Here is a 13,684-nt window from a genome sequence, read left to right as displayed (position 1 = left end):
AACATGCACCATGAAGAAACTTATACATGTTGAATGCCATGAATAGTTTCATTGTTCTTAACAGGGTTGTCAACTTGTACGAAGTTGTGAATATAGATTTTTTTTTTTTTTGGCATATAGTTAGACATGCTGCTGCCCACATTGTTTAAATCTGCAATTTAAACAACTAGAAATTTATTTGAAATTTTAAATGTAGAACCTCCCTATAAATCATTATCATATCCTAGCTTTTCAGAAATGTACATAATGAGAACTTTCCCTGGCATATGTGGATTGAATTATAGGTATATTGATAACACACAAGTTATTCTCTTTACTAAGTGAGGGTTCAGTGACCTTTCTTGGACAGAATGAACAATTAAGACACAATATTTTGTGTAAGTTCAAATGTTTAGGTTAACTGCTGTAATTACCTTTGGCCAATAATAAATAATAGACGGTTAACTTGTATTTCAACTGTCATTGTCCTAAATGATACGGAGTTTGGCAGAAGGGATTTCTGTAACTCAGAAGTGTCGTATCTCTGTGTGACTCCAGGGGTTAAAAAGCTAACAAAGAGTAAATAAGAGAAAATATTAAAGTCATGTGAAGGAATGACCTGCAGAACTTTGTCACAAATTGCAGTTTGTGACAATGTGTCAATCAGCAGCTGCCGGTCCACGTGAAAGGAAAACAAGGCAATAATTACTTTGATTTTTAATAATAAAGAATGCAAAATCTACCTCTGATATTCTCCCAAGTAAGTCTGAGACTCTTGTAATAATGTTAATTCAGTGGGTTAGAAACAAGCCTATCAAAGAAGTACTCAAACTAAACTGTCAATATGGTATTTTTATTTTTAAAAATAATATCTATTAAATTACCTACCTTAAATAATTAAAATACAAGTTATAAATGGACATGAAACATTAACTCTACTAACTTTCAAGTCTCTGTTGATTTCATCAAATCTGTTTGCATCTTCTGGAAGCTGGCTTCCGATATCTTCAGAGCCAGTGAAAATAATTTCTGGGTGAGACCACGTGAGTTGAACTTCCATCCAAATGGAAATGACAGAATCTGCTATGTTTAGTTTATTTTGCTAACCTTTCACTTGTTCAGTGAAATATGCCACATATTTCCTTTTCAGAATCATTTGCAGCTGAACCTAGAAAAACAAAACACGTAAAAAACTGTACTAATCAAAATAATTTATCAAACAGAGGAACTAGGGCTAATAAAACTTTAACAAATTCTCCTGTAACTTATTGTATATGGTAACAGAAGACATCTTTAAACACAGCAAATGGACAGCATATTATTAAATGACTTAAAAAAATTACAGCTTTCTAAGCTTATATCTTCTTAGATTTTTTTTTTTAACTCCTACGTGGAGACAGGAATTTTTTTAGAATATATATAGTTACATAGCATACATATAATTTTCCAGGACTAACATCTGGAGAAAACATAACTCTCTGCAATAAAGATTCAGGAGAATTGTTTTAACTGACCAAGTCTATCAAGGGAGTGAATAATATTAATATACTAATAGTTTTTTTATTATTAAATCCTTACTTGATTGTTATCTAAAGTTTCAAGCAGCTGTTCATCTGACTTTAATAAAGGAGCTCTGTTCCTGTGATGTTCTTCATAAGAAAATTCCATGGCAGCCCACGTTTGGCTGATTTCTGCCAAAATCTGGGAATAAGAAGAGTAGTAATAACATCTGCCTATGCATATTACATTTCATATTTTGAGTTGAGAATTTTAATTAAATTATATTTAATTCAGAGTGGTGGTAAATGACACCACAGACAAGAAGTTAGTTTCACTAGGCTGTGAATTTTTCTCCCTAGGTAAGTCACATGAAACTATTCAATTCTATCATTAATTTCTTGAAACAAAACTCAATCAAGTAGCTTGTTACATACTATTCTGCAAAAACAGAAGGAAAAAATGGGCATCTCTCACCTTTTCAGTACCCAGCTCCTTCACAGCATTGTCACTCATACTTTGGACTTCATCTTCTGCTTTATGAAGCTGGAGTCCCAGAAGGTCTGTCGGGGTAGTATCTTCTGCTACTAAAAGCCTGACCTATAAAGCAAAGAGGCAGCAGAGAGCAAAATGAGTATATGAATAAGAAAAATCAGACATAAGCATATAACAAAGTATTCAAATGGAGTCCAAGTAAAAAACAATGAAATAAGTTATATGCACTCTAAATACTAGATACACTTTCAGACTTGCACCAAACTTTGAACCTAATCAGCCTAGATGAAATCTTTCTTGAAGCTGTTACTGTATATTTTTGTTTTGAAACAGTCTGTCAAGTGATAGTCTGCACGTTCTTGTACTGTGACATACTGTATGTCATAACACTAAAAGCCAAGTTTATTTGCACAGCTGCCATTGAAGCTGATGTAAGCTACAGACACAGTATTTGCACATTAGAAATCTTGGGGGTGGTGGAGGTATTTGCCATATTTTGTTACTGCTTTGTAAGATATCAATAAAAAAAAAACCTTTTAAATTTTAATCAAGGCTTTGAAAAGACTACAGTCAAACTTTATTTTATTTTTTTGTTAGGAAAAAAATCACAAAAATGTTGTGCTAGGCCCATTTAGGAGCTTTCTGCATTAAAAATAATTTTAAAATGTCCTTTTAATAAAACTGTATCTGAAAAATGCTTGGCATATGGGAACAGAACCACTGTGTTATGCTCATGCTCTTCTGTGTTTTTCTTTCAGCCTTCCAGTTTTCTTCATTTTAAAAAAGTGATTGAAAATTGAACAACTTTTTTTTTTTTCCCAAAGTGGTTACAATAATTTTATTCAAATTTTGAAAACTAACAACTGGTCCATGTTATACCCTAGGAACCAAAACCACTAGGATTCTTTTTGAGAAATTGAAATCACTTTTTTTTTTGGTTCATACAAACTTCTTTGGTTTTCCAGTTATATTGTCAACAGTTGGGTAAAACATATACATCTCTCCCCATTCTGGCACCCCTGTCTCTCTCCCCGCCCCCCCCCCCCCCTTTTTTTTTTTTTTAAATATACTGTCAGGTCCAACAATCTCCTTATACACTAATTCTTAAAAAATGTACCAGTAGGCTGATATTTCAGGTGGCCTGCATTTCCTTACCTACCATTTCCCTCTGCCTATTATTTCCTCTCTTCACTATTAAGAAACATTCTCTTTTGCTAGCCAGGAAAGTTTCTAGCCACATTGCTTTGTTTCCTTATAAATATTTAATAGAAATTTTCACTGCGAAGTATTCCCTTGTCCCAAACCAGACAGACTCTTTCAAGCTTACTGCTATTTTCAGGCTCAGCAGGGAGACAGCCAGGTATGGAAGAACCCTCTAATTTTTAGCAAACCAGGTCTGCCTCCAGAGAATTGGGTCCTTTTGTCTGAGCAGAAACCACAAATTCACTTCTCAACCCATGAGATGCCTCTGTCTGAAACTTAAATCTCTGCTCCACTTATACGTTGAATAGTTGGCAGCAGTGGCTCTACCATATGCCTGACAGTACTGCTGCGTCTATGTGCAGAGTGTGAAAGACCATCACCAGGGTCTCTTTGGCTGAATACTTACTCCTGTCACATTCATGACCTGGTAGCAGTGTCTGTCTCTGATTGCAGGATTTTGCAACTCCAGTATTGCTCTCAGTGACAGCATCAGATTCTTGATCTTTAACTCCAAGCCACTATATACATCCCAGGAACAAACTTCTTTATCCAAAGACCACCTTTCCTAAGGAATAGGGTTAAAATAATTGCAATAATTACTTGCCATTAACAACCACCTTGTTGATAACTTTAAGAAAAATTTAGGCAGTTTGTCAGAAAGCTCTCCTTTCTTGTTTCATGTGCAGATGTGTGGGACAGTTGTAGTTAGCTCAAGACTAGGGAAGATTTTATTGGGGTCATTGGTTTATGTGGCAGATAAAGCAAAGGCTTTGGAAATGTACTTTCCAGTATGTCACTTAAAGTAATGGAACTGTATTAACACTGCATTTTCACAGTGATTGTATGATTCCTGCTGGATCAGAGCCATTTACTTTACCACAGCCCTGATGATTTAAGTCTAATTTTCTTATTAATTATTTCACTGCAGATAAAAACATCCATAAATTCAATACATTCAAAAGCACCATTCAGAGGAGAAAGGGAGACTCGTATGCACACTGGAGCGTGATGAACATGACACAAGTGATCAGCTCACAGGCAGTGATCAGCATCTTCTCTGTTCCAGGACCTGGCATATGTGCCACAGTGAATGATGAAAAAGCAGAAGGAGAATGCAGTTATTTCAACTCTCTCCTTGCTTTTACCACCCCAATCACAACATGACAACCCTCACTATCAGAACTGGCTAGGTGGAGTCCATAATTTTGCAGCAATTTAAGCCAAGACATCTGCTGTAAAGTCTGATTCTTCTCTTAAAGCACTGCTAACCAGGCATGCAGTTAAACTTATTTATTCCCGAATGAAACAAATGTGTAAAGAAGAAGAAACTTTAAACCTATTAGGTTCAAGACTTTCTTCCTTCCATACTCAACTACTATACTGTCTATGAACCACAGCTATTTCTCTAGTGTCCTGCAAATAGTCGGGGGGGGGGGCTTTGTTGCTATTTTCGCTTCATACTTCCCTTGACCCATTGGAATTGTCTTCTGCAGGGCAACTGTCAACAAAACATTGCAAGTACTTCAAGAGGAGAAAGCGCCCTCCCTTTAAAAGTGAGCATCTTTGCTGCAACGCCCAACACTCTGGAGCTATGTCTAAGAGCTAAGCAGATAAACCTCTGCAAATTCCACCTGTCTCTAAAAATAATGATGTTCATCTGGTGGGCCCTGTCATAAACGCCCACCCTCTTTATTTCACATACTGCCTCAATTCGGAGAAGTGACAGCACGGTTTTACTATGTACCTCCACGGGGACTCGAAACTCACCCAGAAGAATAAAGTTTTAAAGGAAAGCCCCCCAAACAAAACATGTTCCAGAACATTCAGTTTGGACATGAGTAACAAATCCACTGAAACATCCAAGTGGGCGGGAAGAGTGAGGAACGGGTGGCACCAAGACAGATAAATTGCAAAAAGAGACAGCTATGGAACCTGCCTTGGCAAACCTTCTGAGCTGCACCATCCATCTGTTCCACATTAATCTGTGTCCACTGGGTTTTAGTCCAATCATCAGTGCTGCTCTGAAAGTACAGATAAAAGCATCAACAACATTTGGTAAAGACAAGCTTCTGCTACATAACAGATAAATGGATGCAGGGGAAAGCCCATAACACAGCAATAGCTCCTGGACCTTATTTTTTTCCAGCCCTATACCAACACTACCTAGAAAGCACACAAAATAATCCATCTTCTCAAAATCCAAACCAAAAGCCAAGCATTTAAAGAGTTTCATACTTCAGTATCTGATAAGTATACATACATACGTAGCTTTCTTGCACTATTAAACACACACCTATATCCACTGACAACATACAGGTGCACCTGGGAGATGTGGGGGAAAATGCTCTGCAGCCCCTCCTGGCAATACAAATGCTATGCACAAAGTTAGAGAAAGAAAATCTAGTACATATATTTTTTAACCTCGCCTATGAAAAACAACTTCTTGAGGGAAACAGAAAGTTACAAGGCTGATTTCCCATACAGGTATGTACACTGATTTTTCCAGACTCTTGCATCTAGCCTTCTAATGTACAATCCTTAGTTCTGAAGTAGAATTTTCTGGCTTTCTGAATTTTTACTCAATGATTTTAATTATTCAAGTTATTGGTATTAAAAAAGCTTGAAATGAAACTACAAGGTTGTTTTGCTTTGGGATTATCTTGAAATTAGTTAACTTGAGGACAGAGATATCTTTACTGTGGGTATCCTAAAATGTAACAACTGTAATTTCATAAACAAAAGGAATATAGAAATCTTCAGTATTTTAAACTTTTTTTAAAAAAATCAAAAATATAACACTTCTAGAATCAAATTTAAATGAATATATTTTCAATGTTATACAACTTTATAATTAATTAAAAAAAAAATCTTACATTAATATAAACACTAATATCCCAAACCATCTTGATCAACTGCACTTTTCAACATTGTTTCATTTGCTTGCAGTCTGGAATAGCTACTTCAAATAGTTTTGCAGATTCCTGCATTAGTAACATTTCTTTTTCCAGCATCTCAAGCTCTTGATTTGCCTTGAAGAGGAAAAGAGCACTCAAAGTACAGTTATAGGGTATATTGAGCTTACCTAAACCTGGCAGTGAAATCTATAGATGCTGTATATATGATTCAACGTAAGAAAAGCTGAGAGCAATTACTGCAAAGATGTTGAAAAGCTGCATTTACGTTGTCTCTGAAAGCACCCAAAAGGCATATGAAGGACTCTATTTGAACTACAAAAACAAAAGGTGCATAGAAAACAGTTAATTTATACTCTTATAATAGATCTCTTAACTTATTAATGTTGTACAAATGTTAACAAAATCCCTGCACGATGTTTATTAACAGATGCATTAAATAGTCCACTTTACACTATTGTATTCAAGAGCACATTATACTGACTTTTTGAAGGAACATGAATAAAGAATATGAGCAAGTATTCTGAGATTTTTTTTTTATCAGTAAGCATATGAGCATTAGAAGAGAAACAAGAGAAACCCAGATTTGGTGGTGCTAGAATTATACCAGCTTCTTGAAACAAAACAAAACAACCCCCAAAAACCAAACCAGCAAACAAACAAAAAACCAAGAGAAACAAAAACAAAACAAAAAAACCCACCCAAACAACACACCCCACAACCCCCAACCCACAAATATTTTAATATCTACAATAAAATATCATTAGATTTAGCACTGAAAGTTTACAAGCAAATATGTTTTTCCGAAATTCCCCATTACCTTAGAAATGAGCATATGCATTTTCTGCACCAAACTCAAAGGGAGCTTCCATTTTAAATCTTTCTCTGAATTCCATCTGCTTCCCCTGATGAAAGACAGCTAATAGCACCTGTCACTGATCATGTTCTTATAAAAAACCAAACACATAAAAAAGACCGATCTTAGAATTCAACATACATCAAAGTAAAGTGCATTTTCTTCCAATAACTGCAACCTCAGATGCCTGAAGAGAAGTTACTTTATGCTGCACCGACACAGCTCTCTTAACAGCATTCTGTTTTTCAGGGAATTCCTATTTAACAGGGTAACATTATCTTGAGGGAAAAATATCGCAAACAGCAGAAATAATATACAAAATTTACTGATACAAGTGAGGATACCCCAACACCTGCCTATGAATAAGAAATTACAGTGGAGGATTTATTTAACCACAAGCTATACTCTATATCATAGCTTTTACTAGAATTTTTGTCAACTGTAAAAGAATCAATTTTATAGATCATCAGTAATCATAAACCACTTGAACTTAATGAAGTCGGTATAATCACATAAAACTTCATTCAAAAATATGTTGGGAATCTTCCACACAGTAAAACAGAGAGCTCCACTCCTGCTGCTTTAACACATTTTCAAACAGATAAAGCTGACCCGGAAATAGCTTTCTCACTCTACAAATCTCCCAAAGATCTCTAGAAAAACTGTTCAGTAAGCCATGTGAAAAAAAAACATTCCATCAGGATGAAAAAAAGAAAGTACAAAAAAAAGAAGCCTGAACCCAAGTCACTTCAGAATAACTAGAAGACTAGTTTAAGGTACACATCAAAAATCCTACCTTTATTTTCCTAGTCATCCTCTCAATCTGGTTTGGACCAGATTGACACAGAAATTCCACTGTGGACTGGAAAACTCACTGAAACTGGTGAGAAATTTTCATTGTAACTAATTAGATTATCTGATGCAAAACATTAGTTGAACTTGTACCCAATTCTATTTAACATTATTTACAGTTTAGTGCATCTCCCAGAACAGACCAAGTAAAGGTCTGTCATATACAGATGCTGATCTTAAAGCTTAATAAACTCTTCTTCTAGTGTCAATAGGAACCACTGCAGCTGTAGAGCTTTCTGACCTATTCTTACCACCAAGTTTTGCTTAATTCAGATAATTCCCCCAAATCTCACTTGCCACACAAAATAATTATAACTGGGATGGGTGCGGGGCAGAATGTATACAGAAACAAGTGGCTGAGGATGTCTGAAAAAGACAGCATCATCTGACAGGCCTCAAATCCCAGCTTTTGTATCCATATTTGAACAGAGCCCCAAACTACTGGTAACTGTGTTAAGGCAGGCAAAGCAACATAGGAAATACACTCACTGGAGTTTCTATATGGCTCTGCTTCTGGGAGGAGGCTTATGAATGTGGACACAATTTGGTCGTTATTTAAAAAAGAGGCAAAAAATAACTATGGACCTCATCAGAACAAAATGTACAGGTCTCTTTTTGAACTGATTTTCCATCATTCATACAAAATGAGCCTTTTAAAGAACATAAGAAAAGCTACCCGGTTTTATTGCTGGCAGTTGAGAAAGAACAAGGAGAATGGAATTATTTTACATCACTAAGATCAAATACTGCTATTTTAGGACTATCTACACATATGTACATGAAATATTAGTTTTACTACCATACCTCTGACTGGACATAAACTTCACTTGACATCTTCTGTCCATAGCTTTCTAACAGTGCAACCATCTCTTTTAAAGGTTCAAAGAGTTCATCAGGAGTTGTCTGCCTCTCCTTCACAGCCAAGAGATGGCCCGTCATTTCTGCCAGCACACAATAATTTCCCTTGGTCACCTCTCTTTGGAGTCCAGCATCTGCCACTTTTATAAATTCTTCAAAGTCAGTTAGACTACCAAAGAGAGACAGGTATGATGACACACAGAGCAAACATTCCTTACTATAGTGAACAAACATATAGTAAGCCCCACTGATACTACTTAAGTTGTTTTACAAAGTAAATATAGTTATTTATAAAATAAAATAAAACCAATACAGTTTTACTGTATTATTTTAAGACTTTCTGGGCCTGATTTCCAGAGATGGTAAGTGCTGCTACTGAGAATTAACCCAACAGGATATGCAAGTACAATACCTGGAAAACAAAACAAAACAAAAACCACTAAGAAAATAATAATAAAAACAAAAGCTGCAAACCTAGATCATTGAAGCATTACATGCAAAAAGACCCCAAACTTATAGTAATTCCTTTAGTGCATGTAAACATGCACACATGCACTCCATTTTGCCTAATAATGACAAATCTCAGGAGATACTCCTTAAACATCCAGCTTCATTTCTTAATAATGTTTAGCAAGCTCATTTTGAAAGGCTTTGTATCCGCTTTAAATGAAGTTTCAAAAATTTTTGAGTCTTCAATGTTGCTTATCTGAACATAAAGATTTTCATAGATGTCAATCTAGAGCAGAAGAGAGATAAATAAATGCGTATACTCTTCCAATCCCCATCCCCACCTCCACTAAACAGCCAATTAAGACTAGTTGCTTTCTTGCCTGCTCTTTAAACAGTTTAATAGTGGGAGGCTGTTGAAAGGCTTCATCAGTAAGAGGCATCTTTGTGGATGCTGAACCATGACCACAGAGAAGGAATTACTTCATAAACTCAGACCGGTCCTCCAGCCAGAGGGATGCATAGCTAGCAAGAGAGATTCTGTACTCCAGCACTTTGCTGGTAACATTTGCCAGTCTCTCCATAATCTCCTGCCTGATTTCAGACAGATCAAACATGTTGTCCATATCATTCTAGGCATCAAAAGAAAAGTTTTGTTGTTTCAGTGAGACAGTAATACCAAATGGTTAAATTTACATACAGATGAAAGACTGGAATGCCACCCCTTTTCCCCAGAGATCTATTAACAAGAAAAACTACAATTCACTCAGCTCTTTCTATTTTGGGTTTACCTTTCATTATATGAACACATAAAACCACACTGAACAGATATCCTTTGCAAGTTATTCAAAGCTGAGCTTTTAATGGACTATATATAATTTTGACCACCAGTTTAGTGGATAATCCCTTACTTGTCTAAGAGATTAAGTTTCCACTACGTGCAGATTTACAGACTTCAACATGGCACCCAAGGTGGAAGCTCACAGCACAGGAACCAAGAGACAAATATTCAGCTACTCTAAACTAGCTATGTGTAAAGCATGAAATGGATGACTTCATTCTGCTGCTCACAGCTGCAGAAGTGGGTGAAAACATGAGTAAGCCTTTGGAAATGAATGGGACTATGCCTCTATAAACTGTGTAACTGAGAGAACAGATGAGGCTCAGGATTTGAAGACGGATGTTATTAAATGAGTTTGCAAGTAAAAATAAGCTTCTTGCAACTTGCAATTAATTGGATTCATTATTTCCAAACACAAGAGGAGAGGCTGTTCCTGGCAGTGTTCTGTTCCCAGGTGTGCTGCTACCCTTTTCACCTGGGCAGACATCTGGAAAACATCACCCAGGAGCTCATCTATTAGGTCATAAAAGCCATCACCAGCCTCTTTTATCTAGAGAAGGTTTAAAGTTAATCTCTGTGGCATTAAGGATCATTTGTGTTTGAAAAAGTGGAGCTGGCTTCAAACTTTCTTCTGTGTTCTCCAAAAAGAAGTCTAAGGAATGCATTCTGGTGTTATATAAACCATCAACCACAATGTCATCAATGCACTGTATATAAATCTTCCAAGAGGCTGAGGAGGAATCTGTTTTAAGGGCTTTAAATTTCCCTAAATAAGCAAAGAAAAAACAATTGAAAAGTACTTTAATATATGGTTGTGTTAATGTGTATCTTCATTCAGTACACCTCCTTGTTTCAGTATTATTTTATATAATTGATGTATATCACAAGACAACACTCAAATATCTCTCGTATCAAGTATACTCCTGGACCGCACTTTGGTCAGTGTAGGAGACTCCTGAACCTCCTTGGAATCACATTTACACCAGCTAAGCTCAGTGCAAGGGTGAAGGTATCCCTGCATTGAAAAGGCCACAGGTTGGCAGAAAGTTATCATAAAATACAGCAACTTTGACAGAATAGCCACATTTTGTAAGAATACTTCTGCATGTTTGTTCTGTGTTGCAGTATCAACCCTTGTTATATTTAACTAAATGTTAAAGAGACCTTTTTTCTGATCTTTTAAAATAAATATCAATAGTATAAATAAAGGCAATGATACAAATAAAATTAGGTCTGAAACTGAACTAAAAGGTACTGCAGATAGTAACACTAAGATTAATGTCAATAACAGACACATAAATTTGTTGCAGTAGACACAGAAGCAGGTCCCTCAAAATATTAGCAAAAATGGGGCACAGAGACAAAAAAAAAAACCTGCTTCTGCATTCACACCTTAATTCAAGTTAAGTTCTTTGATTCAGTCTCTGTATGACATATCACTTGTAGTCATGTAATACAACAGTTCATATTTATATATGTTATAATTTGATTTAGTATTCATAAGTAAACTGGTGAATTAAATTATCAGCTGTATATTTTTAATTACACATATAAGAAAGGAATATTCACATTTCAAATCAAAATTTTTTCACAATATATCTAGTGCAAGGAAGTGTTTCAGGACAATTTCTCCAGCTGCAGAAATTACTTTACCTGCGGGGATCACAGGAACATAGCTTAGAGTTACAAACATGAGATAGCAGCACTATCATGACTGCAGCTTGCCAGTCATTCCTAAACTACCAACTTTTAAAAGCACTAATGTTCTTTTCAAATGTTGCCCTGAATTATTCTCTCTTCTCCCTATTTGTCTTCAAACATCAGTCTTAAAGAACTTCTATGGAGTTTGTGCAATTACACAAATAATTGAACAAAACCATACAACTGACCAAGTATTAATGGTCAAATATTTAACACCCATATCACCACATCAAAATACAGCTCACTTGGCTGTTACCTCAACAAGATGATGGATCTGGTAGCTATCTTCTTGCAGCATTTTGTATATTTTAGCAAGCCTTTCTCCTTTGTCATCCAGGTATAACAGAGCTTCTTTTTTACCCTTCCTGAAAAAGAGGGCATGTTCCATCCAAGCCTTCAGTCATTCCCTGGATTGATTCAACATTGTCCTTTGATTGCTGAAAACTGCCCCAAATCACACACTGACATTTTCACTTGTTTGATGCAGTCTCAGCAGGTTGTCGCCTGCCCTGTGCATATTTCTTCCACTTCTTTCAGCTGGTCATCAATAGTTCTCAGCTCTTTTTCAGAGGATATTCTACCTCTGCATTAGTCTCTTGTACAGCTGAACGAGAAGTTCAGGGCTTCCAATACGCTGTTCACAGGGAAGACATGCACAAGATAAAATCCCTCTAACGTTCCACACGCGATTATGCACTTTTCTGGGCAGAACAGCTATTAGAGGGAGGTCTATAGACTATGAAAGGGAAACCATGCAGACCTTGAATGTCTCAAAACAGAACAGGCTGCCAGCTAGAAGGTAAGCTACGGGAAGGCAACCGGACCCACAGCCTGGAAGATCCAGACCGGTACTGCCCCCGGTCCCTAACGCTCAGCTGTGGCCAGCACTGCAAGCTGAAGCATAAGCTGTGGGTGGGATTCTGTTAGACAAAGATGCGATACTTCCTTCCAACAACAGGATAGTTAGAGCCATGCACGTGCTCACGTACACACACGCAAGTTGCAAGGGCAGGGCGGGAAGAAAAACAAACCCCAAAACACACATGGCTAATGTATCCCACCATGACGAACCTTTGCAAAACTGTTCCTTTTCTCACACATAGCTAAAAGCAGAATCTGGAATGCTGGGTTGGTTCAACATAAGAGATATTTCACCTCTCTCAATAAAGCCACTAGCCAGAAGAAGGAAAGAAACAGTTTAACTTATATTTATCCTTTCAGAAGCCTCAACACAATGACTTTTTGTTTACTTTGCATTTAATCTCAGATACAAAGGCATTAGAATATCTATTTGATGACTGGAGTATAAAAAAAAGTATACAGGAGACACCGTTTAATTAGTAGTCAGCAATTTAAAGGTAGGAACTTAAGGGCTTTTTGAAGTTTGATAACTTAAAGAACCACTGCATTTTACAGGGTAAGAGCTAACTGTCTCTATTATATTCCTCCATGTGTCTCTGGGGAAACCATTTACTACTATAATAACCTTCTTCACTGTTTAAAGGAAGAATTGTCCCTCCAGCAGGTATAGGGCAACTAGATTTCCCAACTGGAAAACAAAGACAACAAAATGAGTAAGATTTAACATTTACTTATACCCTAGAATATTGCTGTCATTTTATGAATATGAAGTCAAGGAAAAAGATCAGAGAGAGGTTTAATCACAATTATACATACAGACTTTAGCATCAAAATTAACACTCAGGAGGCCATTTTTGGGATTACACTTAATTAGAAGTTGGTCTAAATTAAACTGACAAATTTCATCCTCCTGAACTTTCCATACACAATAGGTCTGATCTTCATATTGGTCAAGGAATTTCAACATCTTAACATATTTCTGAGAAATAAAAAGAAGCTTCTGGACTTTCTAAGACTCTGCAAGGAAAAAATCCACACCAAACCAGCTTTCTTCATTTAATGATAGCAATTCACAACAAAATCATGGCGAAAAGTTTTAGTTTCCCACATTATTAATTTCTAGATGAAGTTCTATGTATGCTGGCCATTTTTAAGCTAGCCATAGCCTTACTGAATTGAACC

General features: G+C 36.3%; 1 protein-coding gene across 1 annotated transcript in view; it reads right to left on the bottom strand.

Moving 5' to 3' along the window:
- DNAH11 (dynein axonemal heavy chain 11) overlaps positions 1–13,684 on the bottom strand; it is a 162,381-nt gene that overhangs the window by 128,627 nt on the left and 20,070 nt on the right. Inside the window, 15 exon segments of the mRNA XM_075041966.1 lie at positions 884–1,147; positions 1,558–1,680; positions 1,954–2,076; positions 3,581–3,739; positions 5,111–5,134; positions 5,136–5,195; positions 6,355–6,401; positions 7,099–7,198; positions 8,599–8,821; positions 9,219–9,388; positions 9,483–9,733; positions 10,376–10,487; positions 10,489–10,768; positions 11,533–11,593; positions 13,319–13,511. Of these exon segments, the coding sequence (XP_074898067.1) occupies positions 884–1,147; positions 1,558–1,680; positions 1,954–2,076; positions 3,581–3,739; positions 5,111–5,134; positions 5,136–5,195; positions 6,355–6,401; positions 7,099–7,198; positions 8,599–8,821; positions 9,219–9,388; positions 9,483–9,733; positions 10,376–10,487; positions 10,489–10,768; positions 11,533–11,593; positions 13,319–13,511 (2,190 nt within the window).

The sequence above is a fragment of the Buteo buteo genome, chromosome 2 (assembly GCF_964188355.1).
Source record: "Buteo buteo chromosome 2, bButBut1.hap1.1, whole genome shotgun sequence".
In the NCBI taxonomy this organism is placed as follows: Eukaryota; Metazoa; Chordata; class Aves; order Accipitriformes; family Accipitridae; genus Buteo; species Buteo buteo.
Note: the sequence above shows the minus strand (reverse complement) of the source record. Positions and strands in the feature narration are given on the sequence as shown.